Source organism: Notamacropus eugenii, chromosome 5 (assembly GCF_028372415.1).
Source record: "Notamacropus eugenii isolate mMacEug1 chromosome 5, mMacEug1.pri_v2, whole genome shotgun sequence".
NCBI classification, from domain to species: domain Eukaryota; kingdom Metazoa; phylum Chordata; class Mammalia; order Diprotodontia; family Macropodidae; genus Notamacropus; species Notamacropus eugenii.
This window is the reverse complement of record NC_092876.1, coordinates 280,122,407-280,140,190: the sequence shown is the minus strand read 5'-3', so window position 1 is coordinate 280,140,190 and position 17,784 is coordinate 280,122,407. Positions and strand designations below refer to the sequence as shown.

At 45.5% G+C, this 17,784-nt stretch overlaps 1 protein-coding gene across 1 annotated transcript; it reads right to left on the bottom strand.

The window, feature by feature from the left end:
• Nucleotides 1–78: 78 nt before the first annotated feature.
• Nucleotides 79–13,683, bottom strand: TREH (trehalase). Its single transcript, XM_072613060.1, has 15 exons — nucleotides 13,548–13,683; nucleotides 12,872–12,972; nucleotides 8,261–8,405; nucleotides 8,066–8,153; nucleotides 7,211–7,311; nucleotides 6,623–6,715; nucleotides 6,342–6,458; nucleotides 5,069–5,191; nucleotides 3,666–3,715; nucleotides 3,263–3,448; nucleotides 2,864–3,081; nucleotides 1,992–2,103; nucleotides 1,012–1,124; nucleotides 574–630; nucleotides 79–351 (listed from the first exon to the last, which is right to left on the bottom strand). Exons 1-15 carry the CDS (start codon nucleotides 13,634–13,636, stop codon nucleotides 211–213), a joined length of 1,734 nt encoding a protein of 577 aa, XP_072469161.1. The 5' UTR covers nucleotides 13,637–13,683; the 3' UTR covers nucleotides 79–210.
• Between the last annotated feature and the right edge of the window lie 4,101 nt (nucleotides 13,684–17,784).

Genomic DNA, 17,784 nt, shown 5'->3' with positions numbered 1-17,784 from the left:
ACCCCTCTAGGCCTGGGCCTCACTAGCCTAACCCTTGGCCTTCAGAAATGGATAGTGAAGGTGTGTAAGCTAGGATGACAATAAGAATGGATTTATTGGATACAAAGGCAAGAGTGAAAGTCTGCCTGGGAAGAGCTTGGGGGAGTCTTGTGTAGTCCCAAGGAACACGCTGACTCAGTGCAAGATATTCCCAGGCTGAGTACTTCTGTCTCAGCAGAACAAACCCAGAAGCAGGAGGGCCAAGAGCAGCCAGCTGGCACTGGGCAGCATGGGTCCTGACCTAGAAGTCAGCCGGTCACCGTATCGATCCAGGAATTGCAGGGCAACCCCATTGGTCCAGCCAAAGCCCTCCTAGGGGTAGGGGAAGGCATAGCCAATCAGGTAGAAGGCATGTTATCCTCTGTGAAGACTGGCACCAGGGACGGGCCCCATCTCTATCTCACGGACCTCTGTACCAACCACCCTGGGCACCAGCACCATCTCCACTTTATGGCATTTCCCTTTCCCCCGCTCCCCTGCCATAATGCCTCTCCCACCCCCTGCCTCGATGGCCTCGATGGCCAGCACCATTACCTGCACTTCATACTCTCCTCCACCACCAGGCTTCCCAGAGTCAATGCTGATGTCATACTAGAGGAGAGGAGGAGGTTGGTCCAATGGTCAGAGACTGCCCAGACAACCTCTCCTCTACCACTAAAGCAAACTCTGCCAACCTGAACCTTGTGATTAGACGTCTTTGGACTGCTAATTCTTTTTGTGGGGAGGTGGGAAGAGGCAAGACAGTCATGGGTTAAAGACAACTAGCAATTCCCAAACTCTGGAGACCATCCCTAGGTAACCCTGGCTGAGATGCATCTCAGTGTTAGGACCAGGCTGAGGACTGGCAGTTCCAGGGAATGACCACAGGAGGCCACTGTTATCCTTATGCCCCCAAGTGATGAAACACCTTCCCACCCCATCATCCCATAAGAGGAAGGACCATCAAGAGGGGACTGAGGAAGACCTTATTACCTTCTCATACATGGCTTTGTTCTTCTGATAGAGAGCAAAGTTGGTCTGAATCCAGTTCTGGGCCATCTGAAAGGCCATCTCTTGAGCCTGGGCTGAACCGGAATCTGCTAAACCTGTCCCCATAATCCCAACAGGGTCTTGATTGGTCCCTAGAGTCCCTTCCCTCATCCCTGGGGCCAGTGCAAGAGTGAGATAGGATGGGAAGGTTGAAAAATAGGATCTGGGGATAGCTAGGTGGTACAGTGAGTATGGCACTGGCCCTGGAGTCAGGACACACTTGACACTTAACTAACTGTGTGACCTTGGGCAAGTCACTTAACCCCAATTGCCTTGCCTTCCTCCCTCCAAAAAAAAAAAAAGAAAAATATGGTCTGTTTTGGCAGGACTAAAAAACTCTGTTGGGGATAAGAGAGGAGGCAGCTGTGGCCTGAATGCAGAGTCAGTAAGACCAGAGGAGAGCCCTTCCCAACAGGTAGTGGGCCATATGCCCACTGGTCTAGTGCACTGAGCCTATTCTGTGTTCACTCGGCTTTCCTGGGATGAAAAAGAACCAAGTAATCAAAACTCGCCTCTGTAGAATACTTAGAGGTTTACAAAGTACTTCATATACAGTATCCTATTTTATCTTCACTCAACCCGGTGAAGTAGGTGCTGCTGTTATCCGTATTTTACAGATGAGGAAACTGGAGCTTAGCAAGGCTAAGTGATTTGCCTACGGTTATTTGAGGCAGGACTTGAAACCAGGACTTCCTGACTCCAAATACAGAGTTCTACCAGAATTAGAGCCAGTCCAGCTCCCCCCATTTCATAGATGAGGAAACTGAGGTACAGAGAAATTACGCACCCCAAGATGCTGTGCCAATGACCTGTCATCCTGGAATGGAACTTTGTTTGCCCTCTAGGAAGTACAGCCCCCTCCCCACTAGGACCCAGGAGTCCCTCTCTCCCTCCCATCTGCCTGCTGTTTGAATGTTCATCACCTCTGATAACCAGGTCTTGAAGAGGGGCCCAAGCATTAGGAAAGTCCCACTGCTGTCCACTTATCTGGAGGGAGGTTGGAATCCCTTGTTTGTAGGTCAATATCTTGTTGTCCTATAGGAACCATGATAACCGTGAGAGGAGTGCCAGAAGACCCAGGCTTACAGAGGCAGGGAACAGACTTCCCAAAAGGGGTGGGAGCTGGAAGAAGCCTAGCAGGGGCCCCACAGGCTATCCCCATCCCAGAGCTTTTCTTGATTGGGCTGCTAGCCTTAAAGCTGCCCTCTGGTGGATGTGGGGATCCCATCAGGGTGGGAGACACTGCCATCTGCCCTCTAAGAAGCCTAGGATTTAGAAACTGATGGGTTCTGAAAGATCTACCAATCCCAGGGGTGGGGAACCTGTGGCCTCGAGGCCACACATGGCCCCTCTAGGTCCTCAAGTGTGGCCCTTTTGGATTCAGCCAAAGGACTGCACTTGAGGATCTAGTGCATGTATGGCATGTATGGCAATGCCATGTATGTCATTGAAGCTGTAGGTTCCCCACCCCTACTTAACCCAACCCTATCATTTATAGAAAATGAGGGAGCTGAGGCCCAGAAAGCAAAATCAGAGGCAGAGATCTTGGTTTCAAATCCCGCCTCAGTTACTTCCTAGCTGTGAGACCCCAGTAGCAAAGTGAAACAGCAAGCCAGAGGCTTGGGGAATGTTAGGCAAGTCACAACCACACCGGGCCTCAGTTTCCTTATCTGTCAAACAAAAGGGGATGGACAAGATGGCCTTTAAGGTCCCTTTCAAATCTACATCTAGGACCCTATAATGCTTTGGGGTCCAGAAATCTGACCTCCCTCCCTTCTAGATCCCCCATCCTTACCTCTAGGTACTTGACATTCTTTCTGACTGTGTCAAGATCAGAGAAGCAACCTGCCCAGAGTGGACTGAGGTTGGAAGGATAGAATGCATGGTTTTGTTGCCTGTTGTGTAAGTGAAAGTCAAACCAGCTGCCCAAGGTCTCATTCCACAGGAGAGCCTTCATGGCTGCCTTTCGCTGAGCCTGGGCCCCCAGGTAGTATTGATTCATGGTCTCATTACCTTTAAGGAAAGTGCAAGGTCAGTCGAGAGTGAGGAGAAGGCCCAGGAACTTTGGAGTAGACAGAAGGGCCCTGTGGATGCACACGTCTCACCCAGAAAGATAGCAGAACTTAGCCCTGGGTCTTAACTTTAGGCAAAGTCTCTGTGCCCCTAAATAAGGACATTCACTAGGGATCCTTACCCAGTTTGGCATAGAAGTTGGCCAGTACCTCCTCCACCTGGCATAGAAAGGCATTGAGATCGACCGGAACTAACTGACTAGTCTTGCTATCAAGCAGATAGTTGCTGCCAATGAACCAGCGGGAGGAGAAATCCCAGCCAGATTCAGCTCCAGCCTTCAGTTCTGTCAACAGGGATTCCCGGGCATCTGTGTGGACAGAGGAGGGTGACTGAACCAGGTACTGATAGGTCAGAATTCTGAATGTGACAAACATGGGATGAGTCAGGGTGAGTGGGGTATGAAGACAGCATGAATGTGAAAGAGGTGTTGATGGGGCCACCATTCAGGGCCAGACAGATTGAAGAATACTTCACACAGTCAGATAGGCTGTGTCTTGTCCATGCCCAATGTTGTTGTTACTTACCTTCTGGTAGGAGCATTGCCAATTCTTCATCTTTGCTGTAGGATTCTGGCCTATGGGTAAAGACAAGGGCAGCCTTCAGGAAGGGATGGTGGGGGTCAGGGTGAGGTGAGGACGTCTTGGGTAGGAGGGTCATTGGCCAAACAAGGTGGGTAGTCCTGGGTCAGGGGTATTGTGTGGTTCAAATGAGACAATGGATATAAAGCGCTTTGTCAAACTGTTGTTGTTTCATTATTATTCCCCAGTCTGATGATGACTTCTTTCCCTGAGCCTTCTACTGTACTCCTTCCTGTTGAGTTCAAGCAATGTTCATGGAGCAAAACAGGGTTGTGCTGGGTAAATGTTTAACAACCAGACTGTCAGGAGAAAAATATGTACACAAACTTTTAAATTTAATCTTCAATATTAATACTTTCTAAAGTCTAGACAATTAACAAAATAAGAAAACAAACTCTGATTTGCAGCAATTGACAATTTCTGAGGTGTACATGCTCATACTGAGAATTTAACCATTGCCTCTCACAAGCCAGTTAGAGCTGGCTCCATCACAGCCCTGTCCTAAGTCCACCATTAACTTGTCATGGGACCTTGGACAAGGACTTAGTCTTTCAGTAGAGTGTCCAGAATAAGTAAAGTAACAGTCCTCTTCTACTCTGCCCTGCTCAGTTTCCCCATCTAAAGTATTATATTTAATTCTGGTCACATTTTAGGAAAGACGTTGACAACGTAGCATGTATACAGTGACCCGGCTGGTGAGGGGACTTGAGACCATGCTAGTCTTAGTTGAAGGAACAGAGGTTATTTGGGCTGAACAAGAGAAAACTTGGAGGTACAGGTAGAGGGAAAACATGGCAGACATCTTCAGGTCTTAGAAGGGCTGACGTGTAGAAGAGGGCAATATTTGCTCTCTTTGGCCTCACTGGATGGAACTGGAAGCAATGAGTGGAAGCTGCTAGATTAGATAGATAGATAGATAGATAGATAGATAGATAGATAGATAGATAGATAGATAGATGGATGGATGGATGGATGGATGGATGGATGGATGGATGGATGGATGGATAGATAGTACGATAGACAGAGAGAGAGACAGATAGAGTGATAGACAGACAGATAGATAGAACAAGTCTTAAATATTAGAGCTATCTTCCAGGGGGAATGGACTGCCTCAGGTGAGGTGGGCTTTCCATAACTGACTGAATGGCCCCTTCTTTGGGTGGGGATGGAGTGGGTTTGTAGGGATTCTTGCCACATTACTCTGAGATGCTGTGACTCTCCCCCTCCCTCAGGGGTCCTGAAAAGACAGCACTGGGCATCATTGGGTCCTCTCCAAGATGCCTGAAAAGGGCTTTGGAAGAAAAACATTACAATGTTTTTGACATTACAAAGAAGGAAGCTCGCCTCACCTGGGCCCCCCAGAGGGTACATGGTAGCGATTCAGGATATAGTTCTCCCCTTCGTAGCTGATGTTGACACTTCTGTTACGCATCCAGAAGTCCAGCTCCAGCTCCAGGGTCTCAATGTTCTCTCTGAGTTGAAGAGCCAGACATTAACGCGGCCACCGTTCAGGGTCTCAGGGATATCATTCTCCTAACGCTTAAACAATCCTCAATCTCTTTCTCTCTGTGTGTCTGTCTGTGTGTGTCTCTGTCTCTCTGTGTCTTTCTCTCTGTCTCTGTTTCTCTGTCCCTTTCTATCTCTCTCCCTTCCCTCTTCTCCTTTCTGTCTCTGCCCTTCTCTTTCCTTCTGTCTTTACCACTTTCTCTCTTTCTCTTTACCTCCCCTCTTCTATCTCTCTCTGTGTCTCTGCTTTTTTCTCTCTGCCTCTCTGTGTCTCTCCCTCCCTCTCCTTCTCCCTCTCCCTCTCCCTCCCTTCCCCCTTCTGGCTCTCTGTCCTGTTTTCTTTCCCTCTGTCTTTACCACTCTCTCTCTTTTTATCTCCCTCTTCTGTCTCTGTTTCTTCTTCTCTTTCTGTCTTTTCCCCTATGTCTGTCTGTCTCTGTGTCTACCCTTTTTCTCTGTCTCTGACTTCCTCTGCCTGTCCCTGTCTCTCTGTCCCTCTCTTTTCCCCCCTCCTCTTTCTTCTCTTTCTCTCCTCCCCCCTTTGTCTCTGTCTCTGTTTTTTATCTTCCCCTCCCCCCCAATCTCTAGTCATTATGTGTCAGAGGCAGGATTTTGAACCCAAGTCAGATATTCCAAGATCCAAAGCCAGTTCTCTAGTCACTACGCCACACTGCCTCCCAAGAAGTGATGGGATCTGGGTTCAGATCCAAGCTGTGGTGCTTACTAGCATCACAGCTGAAGGCACCTGTCTAGGTCTCAGTTTTTAAAATGGAGATTCAACAACATGTGGCACACTCCACAAGGACATTGTGAGGAAAGCCCTTTAGTGAGCCTAAAAAGGCTGTAAAAACATGTTCTTAGTGATTAGACTGGTGGGATGTATGACCCAGAGGCCAGAACAGGCAGAATCAGGAGATGTGGGTTCATGATTTCCCTCTGATTCTTACCTGTTTTGTGACCTTCACCAATTCTTTTGAACTCTCTGACCCTCAGTTTCCTCATCTATAAAATAGGAACAGCGATACTCTTCCTACCAAGCTCACAGGGCTGTTGTGAGCCCTGTATAAATGTGAGCTGTGCTGCTTAAGTTGTAAGAGGAAGGCAGGTAGCACCTACCTGAGGAAGTCCAAGTCATTCGTGTATGTCAAGTATTGGTCCATCATTAGGGTCAAGAGTGGGGGTTGGCTCCGTTGCAGATAGTACACTCTACCACCATTGGGGACATGTCCGTACCTGACAAGGAAAATTCCTGCTGAGGTATTTGCTGCCCTAGAGGAAGGGGACTTCCCCATTTCTTCCTGGGTAGCCCAGCTCCTGGGGGAAAGGTGCTTAACCCATCCTGGGCTCCAGTTCCTTCCAGCATCTCTCCTCTCAGTGGCTCCCAACCACCTTCTTACTGTTTCACCATGTCCAGGAAGTTCTGCAGCATGCCCTTGACAGTTCCAGGCATCTCTGACAGGAGCAGCCCCTGTATCACCCAGTAGGAATCCCTGTGGAGAGAGGAAGGAGTCAGAGTTGGAAGGAACTTAGCTCTCATCTGGTCCAGCCTCCTCATCCCAGACACCAGAAGAGCTGAAGTGACTTCCATAATTAGTGGTAGAGCTTGTCTTGTGTTCCCATGGGCCAGTGGGTTTGTTGTTTTTCATTAAACTACACTGCCTCCCTCAGGATGGAGAGAAAGGAGCAATATCTAAGCAGCTCTCCAAGCATCAAGTTTACCCTCCCTCTTCCCCTATGTCATGCCATCCTGTGCCACAAAGGGATTAGCTTGGGGGAGAGGCATGATAAGATGCCAAGTCTCCCTTTGCCCAAGAGTGTTTCATCATCCAGGCACATATGCACTCTCCCACTCTCCCCCATTCCTCCTACCACATATGCACTCTCCCACTCTCCCCCATTCCTCCTCTTTAGGATTCCCTGGATACCCCAGGACCCAGGAGTCCCTCTCTTCCTCCTCAGTGGGGAGTGTGTTTCTAGCCTCTCACCAATAGTAGAACTCAATAAAACGTCCACCAGGCACAATGAAGGGGTGGGCTACATAGATTAAAGAGTGTTGGTCAGGCTGATCCAAGACCTCAAGTTTTATCTGTAGGGAGAAAGAGAGGAGCATGATCTGGACCTCCCTGTGAACGGATGAACCTCTTTGGGGTAGAGGGGGAAGGGAAGTGGTCTGTTATGGTATCTATATGTATACAAGCTGAGCCAGGAAGGAATTGAATAGCATTTGGACTTAGGACCTGTCATCTCTACTCTGGAAATAAGCTGACAGCTTGAAAGAATTCCCTTTAGGAAACAGGAGCTGGGGGTAGAGAGATAGGTCTTCCAACCAGGAAGAAGTGAAGACCTGCCTTCAGTCCTCAGAGGACATGTGCCCGAGGTCTACAAGCTCTGGGGTACTGGAAATGGCAACTAAGGCCATTTGGACATGAGAGAAGCCAAGGCCAGAGTCCAGAAGAAGGGGTGAGGAAACTGATTCTTTGAAGAGTAGAGACTTTCCTCAAGCTCTAAGCCAGGGGTGGGGAATCTGTAGTCTTGAGGTCACAGGTGGCCTTATAGGTCCTCAGGTATGACCCACTGATTGAATCAAAATCTGGATTCAGTCAAAGTGCTGCACTTGAGGACCTAGAGGGCCACATGTGGCTTTGAGGCTGCAGGTTTCCCACCCCTTCTCTAAGCTTTCTTTAGGTAAGGACTCTGTGTCTATCCAAGGGCATCAAATAAGTCCATTGCCTGTAATTTCATTATCTTCATAAGAAAAGGGTGGAGCACCATGTCCACTAGAAGAGACCCTCCTTAGCCTGCTTCCTCATTCCATCCCAAAGTATCTCATCTTTTAGTACCTTCCTTCCCAGCTTCTTCCAAAGATTATGTAGATCTTCTGCCCAGGCCCGGAGTCTGGTGTCTGAAATTTTCTGTAAGAATTTGGGGCTGGAAGACAACCACCCCAGTGTTAGTTACTTGTAGCCTCAGGTCAGAGAGATATTCTCTGCACTGCCTTGCCTTCACCTGGACATCACCCAAGACTGATACTGTACCTAGGCTTCCAGTCCTCAGGAATCCAGGTTTCCATTTCCTGCCCTCTGTCCTTGAAATGTTCATTAACAAAGGTTTTCAGGTGGTCCCAGGAGATGTTGCCTCCACTGGATCTGAGCAGCTCATTAAAGTCACTTAAAATTTGGTCTAGGCACAATGGAAAAAGGGAGTGAGCCACCCAAACTATCTTGAATCGCCTCTGCCATCTAAAGTAATAAAATTTCACATGAATCCCTAAGGAGTACTTATATGATCTTTACTTGAAGACCTTTATTGATGAGGTACTCACAACATTATGAAGAAGCCCATCTCAACTTCCAGGCAAGATATAGAAGCAAGAGCAAAGTTCCCTTATAACTACTCCAGCAAAAACAAAAACAAAAACAAAACAAAACCAAACAAAACAACCTTTAAAATGGCACCAGACTGCATAATTGTTGAAAGAAATCTAGTGAAAAGCTATAATAAGTAACCTCTTTCACCCTAGAGCTGCACAAAAACAGGCAAAAGGAACAAGTATTTATTAAGTACCTGCTGTGTGCCAAGAACTGTGCTAAATGTTTTTTAAAATATTATCTCATTTGATCCTCCCAACAGTCCTGTGAAGCAAATGCTTTTATGGTTCCCATTTTGCAGTTATGGAGACTGAGGCAGAGGTTAAGTGACTTGCCCGTATTTTCACAGCTAAAGTCAGCTAGAAGACTATGTGGTCTCCCAGTATGACCAAGAACAAATGTGGCTCTCTGTCTGGAGGCAGCAAGAGTAAGAGAGCTCCCCAAAGAAAGCCCCACAATGGATTGTAAATTCATACTGGAAAGGATTTGGAAGGGAGCAGGAGCAACCGCAGCAAGTACTTGGGACTTGGCTTGTACTGGGACACTGCAGAGCTTAGAAGTCAACACCCTATCTAGAAAACCTGAAAATCCATCACTCTGGATCTCAGAGATCTAGAAGAACCTAACTTGAGGAGGAGGAGGTCAGGACCCCAGAGGATCCAGGCTGAGACTAAGTAGGACTGACCATCCAGAACTGACCACACCACTCAAAAGCACAGTAGGATGCAGAGTCTGACCCTTGGCACAAAAGCCCCAATTTAGAAGCTAAAGCTAGACAATGAGTTAACCAAAGAAGACACAGATCAATGTCAAAAATTATTGCAAATAGAGAGATCTCCAAAAAAAGAAAGTAACTGCACAACTGCAGAAGAGATTAAAAGGAAAAAATAGATTTTCTACCAGCACCACATGATTCCCTAGTAAAAATGTATCAATAGATTTTAAAATGAAATAAAAACTCTGGAGGAAAGAATTTGAAAGATATTTACTGGATTAGAAGAGAGAGAATGGTAAAGTTTACCCAAGTAATAGATTGCCTCAGATCCCTAAAAGATCACTTCAGAACCTTAATATCTTCCAAGGATTCTGAGGGAGTTAAATAAACAAAAGAGAGAATCTGATGGTGGGGTGTGAGAGAGAGAAGTGGATTGGTTTTATTCTGAAAGTTTTAAGAGGGGAAGGAGAAGGTTGATACACTAGTGCAGAAAAGGGAAAAAAGACAGTGGAACTATTTTTCATAACTGTGGTTCTTGAAAGGAAGAATATACAAACATGGAGGAAGAGGTTGGGGGAGAAGACATCAGATGAACTTCACATTTATCTAAAATGGATAAAAGGAGAGGATGGAGACAAGGGCAGAGAGGAATGATGGAGGAGAGAACAGATTGGTGATGGGGGCAATTGGAATGCTCGGTGTTTTGGGGTGGGGGGAGGGGACAAGGGGGGAGAAAATTTGGAGCCCAAAATTCTGTGAAAATGAATGTTAAAAGTTAAATTAAAAAAAAAGTAAAATAAAATAAAATAAAATGGATAAAAGGAGCTGGGGGTATAGAATGAGGATGGTGGAGTAAGCCAGGAACTCAACTGAACTTTTCCAAATTCACCTGCAAGCAACTATAAAATGATGCCTCAAAATAAATTCTGGAGCAGCAGAACAAACAAAAGGATGACATAAAACAATTTTCCATCCCAAGACAACTTAGCTCATTGGCAGAAAAGGTCTGTCTCTCTCAGGTAAAAGGAAAGTGCAGCCTAGTACAAGTGGTGTCTGGGCAAGCTAGCAGCAGGTTGCACCCCAGCAAGGCAAGAACAAAGTCCTTCACCCCATAGCAAGAAACTTGGAACAGTGCCCCCCTCTACCCCAGAAGCAGAGCCCAACTTTAACATAAAATTAAAAATTATGGAAATAGACTGGGAAAATGAGCAAAAAAAACCCAAACCCAAATAATCTGACCATAGAAAGTTACTATGGTGACAGGGAAGATCAAAACACAAAAGTCAGGACTATGTCAAAATGGCTACATGCAAAGCCTCAAAGAAAAATGTGAATTGGTCTCAGGCCCAAAAAAAGAACTCCAGAAGAGCTCAAAAAGAATTTTAAAAATCAAATAAGAGAAGTAGAAGAAAAATTGTGAAAAGAAATCAGAGTGGTGCAAGAGAATCATGAAAAAAATCAACAGCTTGGTAAAGGAAGCACAAAAAAAGGAAAAAGATGAACAAAAATTCACTGAATAAAATGGACAAAAGATGGTTGAAGTCATACATAAATACCCAGTTTGGTGTAGAAATACAGCAACTCAACAGGGAAACAAATGGGGTTGGGGGAGAGTTAAGTAGTAAGATAATATGTGAGAAGGAATGGTCACAAGTAAAGCAAACTTCCTACCCCTGAAGTGGGAATTAAAAGGAAAAGAAACGGAGGAGCAGATTAACAAACTATGGTTCATGAATGTAATGCAATATTATTATTGTGCTATAAGAAATGAGATGATTGCAAAGAATCCTGGAGAGTGTGAACGGATGAGCAAAGTGGGCAGAACCAGGAAAACAATTTAGACATGGAAAACAACATTGCAAAGAAAAAAAGTTTGAAAGGTTGTTGTTGTTTTAAATGGTCAAGGCAATAACTAAACATGTGTCCAGAGGACTCATGAAGAAATGTGTCACTCATCTCCTGACAGAGGTGATGTCTTCAAGGTCCAGAAACAGACAAACATTTTTGGACATGGCTAGCTTGACTATGCTAATTTGTTACAAACTTTTTTTAAAGATTTAATTTGGCTTAAGAAGTGGAGTGGTAGGCGGTAGGTGGGCATAAATAAAAAATAAGAAAAAGAAAGAAAAAAGAGAAGGGATGGGGTAGCTAGGTGGCACAGTGGACCTGAATTAAAATCTGATCTCAAATACGAGCTGTGTGAGCCTGGGCAAATCACTTAATCCTGATTGCCTCACCAAAAAAAGAAGAAAAAAAGACATTGAAATATCTTTAAAAGTGTACACAAGAGTACAGAAAAGGTAGTCCAGAAGGAGGCACAGAGAAGAAAGTTTTGAAAACAATGGGTTGAATTTATTATATCCTTTAAATAAAAGCAAATGGAATCAAGAACCACATTTTCATATACAATCTTCCTGCTCTACTTTATACATGAAAATGCTTATGTTGAGTTTTTCGTTTTGTTTTGTTTTTGGTGTTTGCTAAGTTCTGAATTAGAAAAAAAAAAATGAAAGAAACTCTTTCTATTTGAGGACAACTTGAATTTATCCCTTCAGCACCCTGAGGAGCTAAGCTCCCTGAGACCAGGGGACTACTCCATTTTTGGACTTTGTGTCCCCAGTACATGGCACAAAGTAGATGTCTGAGAAATGGCCGCTGAGCAACAGACTGATTGATCTGTGCTTTCACTGGGTGGAGCTCTATCCACCAACACATCACAGATCCTCCATTGTAACCATCGCTGTCCTTGCATCCCCAGTGCCTAGTCCAATGTACATAGCAGTGCTCATTGATTGATGAATAACTCAGTGGATGATCGTGGCCTGGAATATGTGCTTCACCGGCTAATGAACTTCTCAGAGCTTAGCTGGTCTAACCCTGGGGCAGCAGACATGCAACCTATCATTAATCATATATTCAAAACCTTTCCAGATTGGTAAAATCTGCCTGGGCTTTTGCTCCACTAGGAAAACCAGATATATACTAAGGAGGTCACTGGTCAAGACAAGGTTCCAAAAGATTTCTAGCAGCCCTTTCTGTCCCCATGCCATCCATGTAATGTAGTGTGAGGTTTACTCGCCCCAGGAGCTAAGGTTCCAAAAGTTTTTGGGGACTTAAGGTCTGTGGTCACCCACGTGGTCTCTGCAGTAACTGAGATGAAAACCCAGGTGTTCTGACACCACGTTTCATTTTTCTTTTCTGTTTTACGATGCTGTCTCCCTTTACAAAGTTCTCTCTATGTTGATTTCAGAATCTGCCTCTCTGCGACACGCTCCTTTGGGGCCCAGGTCTGCCTTCTGAAGTAAAGCAGAATCAGTCTAATCCCTCTTTCCTGGGACAACCACTCAGAAATTTGAATTGGAGCTCAGCATACTCCTGCCCCTAAGCCTAAGGGGCCCATGGTTCCAGGACCTCCTCATCTGCCTCCTGAACACGTTTAGGAAGCTGACTGTAGCCAAGAGTGGGAGCCAATGACAAGAACCACTGGGAGGCTGAGAGAGTGTGATCCCTTAGCCTGATCTCTCCCCCTCCCCCCACCGCAATCCAATGAATACTGTGCTCACCTGGAGCTTTGGTCAGAGGCATGTCGACAAAGTACTTATCATCCTGGTACAGCTTGGCCATCTGAACCTGCCGGAGGAGCTCACCTGTGCAATAAATCTGACTGGGGGAGAAGAAGGACCACCAGACACTCAGGCAGTAGAGCAGAGAGGATCAGAGGCAAACACTCAGATGGATGTAGGTTCCCTATATGGGGACAACTGGGAAGAATGGATAGGATGGTCCCCCCACCCTCAAAATGTGGAGCAAGGTGAACTTAGATGAAAGATAAAACCAAGGGAGAAGGAAGTCCCAACAAGGCACCATGAAACTGAGGGCTGGGTGGTCAGAGAAATGGGGGGAGGTGATAATTGATGAACTTCACTTCTTCTTCACCCTGGTTTCCACCATTCACCTACTTTTCATCCTCAGTAATGTGTATTCCCCTTATAAGGGGGTGCAAGATGCCCAGAATGGCCATATCTCAAGGATAGTTCTCTTCCTGAATTCTCCAGAGAACGACAGTCCTGTCTTCACACACGGTCATGCCAGTGAGCTGACAGATTCCTCCTTCTCTTTACTGGCTCAGGCCTCCCTCTAACTGCCCAGGTTCACAGATCTTCAGGATCTCAGGTTTCCTTCCTTCTCTCTTTCTGCTTTCCTCCCCAGCCCCAAAGCTTAGACCCCAGCCCCAGATACCTGTCACAGGGAGGAGGCAAGGCCCCCTGAAGCTCCAGCTCCAGTGTCAGCAGGAGGCCCAGTTGAAAAATCTCACTTATTCCCCACATGGTTGGGCACTAAGCAGGCAAGTGTTCTGGTCCCATCTGTTGGTAAGGGCAGAGTCCCTCTGTGCTCCCTAATCTGCTGTCAAAGTCCAGATACAAAATATATTACAGGAATTGGGCGAGTCAGGCTACCTGGCACCAGCAAGTCCTTGCTGATAGATTTGGACCAGAGAATCTGACTCACCTTAACCTCTAATTCTTCCTTTCCATAGCATGTACACTCTATTAAGGGAGAAGAGGGAACAGAAGATGAAAAACATATCTAATTTGAGTAACTCACTGCTAGGCTCACCTGATCTTGGGAGCTGCACCTCTTCTTAGTCTGTAGTAGGCATGCAATTGGACTAGATTCAGTACTGAGGAAACTGGCTTCTAATGAGAGGGCTCTCCTTTCTCTCACACTCAGTGTCTCATGAAGTTCCCTACCTGGGGGAATATTTGCTAAAGGCTTACATCTAGAGCCTCCCACCAAAAAGAAGGGGGAAAAAGATACTCTAAAAACAAATGTTAAAATTTGTTTTTACATGTAACTGGGAAATAAGATATACAGGCAATGGGGTATAGAAATCTATCTTGCCCTACAAGAAAATAGAAAGGAGCACCTGCTCAGGAAAGGAAAAAACAAGTAGAGAAGATAGATCTAGTTCACCTAATTGAGTTGATGCTTCATGTGTATGCATGAGGGGTAGTGGGAAAAGTATAGCCCATACCCTTGACCTCCCCTCACAGGGAGAGTCATTTGCTACATTGAGAGTCTCATCCAAGAGCCCATCAGTTGAAAGCTGATTTTTTTTAACAGGTGTGGCATCCCACCCCATGCCATTGTCACAGAAAGGATGAGGAATAAGATACCACTAGTAGTTTGTTACTTCATGCTAAGACACTAAGACTTAATTTAAGCCTTGCTCAGTATAGGACCAGAAGCAAGTCCCCAAACTTCCACAGTCAACCAGAACCAAGAAAGTCTGGACAAGCTCCATGGAATGGATCCTATAGACCAGTTTCTGCTCAACACGGATGAACACTGAAATCTACCAACCATCCCAAGTGGTTCTTGGGGGCTCCCTCTCCTCACTATTTCTATCTTCTGCCACCCCAACTACTTGATCTCCCTTTTCCAGATTCTTTCCATACCTTTCTCTGGCTGCTGCTTCCTATGGCTTTCTTGGACATTAAACTAGTTTGAGTCAGTGTGTTCATTCCTGACTGCTCTGCAGCTAGGCAAACTCTGACACGAAGGGGCAGAGAATGATTTTTGGGACAAGGTACCCTCAGAAAAGCCTGGAGCAGCTAGGACAAGACAGAAGGATTCCATGGAAGAGGAGAGACCTCCCTGATGCCAAGCCCAGGACTTGGTACCCTCTCATAGAACTTGGAGTACAAAATAGATCAGAACAGGAATTCCCTTATACCCTCCTGGACAAGGAGTTTTCCAGACTTTCCTTGAAAGCCACTTGTGAGGAGAATTTCACCAGCTGCCTCCGGGGCAGCCCACACTGCTTTGGACATCCCTAAATGTTAGGAAGCTTCTCCTTAGATGGACCCCAAATCTGCCTCTCTGTAACTTCCATCTATGGTTCCTTCTCCTGCCCTCTGGGACCAAGAAAAATAAATACTAATCCCTCTCCTACATGACAGTCCTTCAAAAAAAACTAGAAGATACCTGCCATGCTCCCAAAAGTCTCCTATTCTCCAGGCTACACACACTTGACTGTCTTCAACTGATCCTTATGTAACATGTCTCTGTAGTCCTTCCACTTGGAACATGCATAGATATTCTCTGGTGGTAGAATTCTAAGCATGGGCCTGTTTCTAGGGTGGGCTGCCAGGGTTGGTTCTTTCCTTTCCCTCCCATTACTGAGCTGGTAAGGCTGATGAGGAAAAGAGAGTCACATTTAGGAAAAGAAGAAGTGGTGGGTCCTTTGGGGGCAGCTCTGAGAAGACAAGATGACTTCAGTTGGCAGTGGAACTGGGGCAAAGATCTTTCCCTATCTCAGAAGAGTGGTGTTTTTTCCCCTCATATGGATTTAATTAGTTAGGACTTGATTAGTCAGTTAGCTCTCTTTTTTCTCCTTTTGTGTTTCTTTTCCTCTGGCATCAGGCTGTGATTCTCCAAAGGTCCTGGAAGGACTGTAAGAGCTGGCCACAATGCTGCATTCTCCTGGAGGGGGTGTGGTTGTGACAGCAGCAACATTTTTTAATAAGAAAAGCAAACGGCCTAGGAGGTGGAGACCTCTAGAAGGCAGATCCCAACTTGTGTTTTGATGGGGCTGTGCTTAGGGTTAGTAAATAAAGTATGAACTGTTTAGCAGCTTTACAAAAATTGGTGACTATCCCAATGAGGCTTAAATATTCACGTCCCAACTGATTGTACTAGTAAGGATAAGTTACTGGATTATGTTTTAATTCACAATCTGTATTGTTTTGTGTTCCATTTTCTGTGTGGGAATAAATTACCTGTCTCATACATGATTCGTATTTATATATTGGGCTCCCTTCTTTCTTCTTTGCTAGGGAGAACCTTTAGACATAGAACCCATAATCTTTTCCATAATTAACAACTCTGCAAACAGCAACTTTCCTGGAGTAGCCAGGATGAGGGATGAAGAGCAATGCATATGACAGTTGGAGAGTCTGCTTCTCCTCTTGAAAAGTTCTGAAATCCAAGAGCAATGAACACAATGATGGTGGGTAAGAAGAGCACTTGGCACAGGTTGCCAATCCTGTGGCCACAGGGAGTAGTGTCTAGCTACTACTGTACTATACTTGGATGGCAAAGTCTACGGTCTGTTCACCATCTTGCTTATCCTCCTCTAGGCTTGCTCCAGCTTGTCAAAGTCCTTTCTACTTAGTTCCACCAGTCCACTCTACCAGTCTACCTGCTCTTCTCCAGTCAATGCAGGGGAGAATTCTCCATTGGGGACTGGGGAGTGGGATGCGTTGCTGAGGGCTTGGAGGTAGAGTTTTCCACGAGTGAAGGAAGATAACCACTTATTGAACAGAAAATATTAGTTGCCTGCCCCTTCCTCTTTTATTACATATGCCTCTTGTCCTCTAAACCCCATACCACCTAGCAGCTGTTTATCTGAGCATCTCACTATCTTTCCTTCCCCAACCCACTCCTCTTTTGAAGCTCGGTGCAGAGTGAGCTGAAAGCTGAGAGGGCCAAGCTCAGCCTCTCTGCACTCAGAGATATGTGCTACACCTCCAGCCTCTTTAGAGTTTGAAGCTTTTAGTAAACATTTTTAGCAGCCACTGCCATCAGCCTCTAAGCTGTGGGTGGATCTAGAGGATGAGTCTGAGAGCAGGAGCACCTCTCAGTTCTGGCCTGCTGCCTTCCACAGACTCTGCCCAGTCAGACTCTGTGCTCCAACAAAGAGCAGCTCCGTGAACAGGCCATTCCAGCACCATCATTTCCTTTCACATTGTTAAAGCTGAACACTTGAGAGATAGGGTCATTAGGCCTAGGGGTCAAGTAATGGATCTCAGGAAAATTCAGATCAATCCAGGGGAGCCTAGGCAAGAGGAAACTGAAATGCTAGGAAAAGAACACTCATTTCAGAACCCCAGCTCTTTTATTTTATTTTTTCTTAATAGTATTTTATTTTTTCCAAAGATATCAACATTCATTTTTGTACAATTTTGAGTTTCAAATTTTTCTCCCTCCTCCCCTTCCTTCCCTCCTCCCCAACACAACAATCTGATATAGGTATCAGTGTAATACTGATACACAATCAGTATAATCATGTTGAACATATTCCCACATAAGTCAGGTTGTGAAAGAAGAATTGGAACAGAAGGGCAAAACCACCAGAAAGAAAAAGCAAAAAAACCAACAAAAAGTGAAAAAAATATGCTTTAATTGGCATTCAGACTCCATAGTTCTTTCTCTGGATATGACTAGCATTTTTCATCATGAATCTTTTGCAGTTGTCTTGGATCATTGCATTGCTGAGGAGAGCTAAGTCTATCACAGTTAATCATCACACAATGTTACTGTTGTTATATATGATGTTCTCCTGGTTCTGCTCACTTCACTCAGCATCAGTGCATGTAAGTCTTTCCAGGTTTTTCTGAAATCTGCCTGCTCAGCATTTCTTATGGAACAATAGTATTCATTGCATTCATATACCACACGTTTTTCAACCATT

Excerpts from the sequence above, each read along its gene's own strand:
- TREH (XM_072613060.1), bottom strand. The coding sequence starts at position 13,636 with ATGTGGGGAATAAGTGAGATTTTTCAACTGGGCCTCCTGCTGACACTG. Across the intron at positions 6,716-7,210 it reads TTTATTGAGTTCTACTATTG|GGATTCCTACTGGGTGATAC; the intron begins GTGAGAGGCTAG and ends CTCTCTCCACAG. Across the intron at positions 631-1,011 it reads ACAAAGCCATGTATGAGAAG|TATGACATCAGCATTGACTC; the intron begins GTAATAAGGTCT and ends CCTCTCCTCTAG.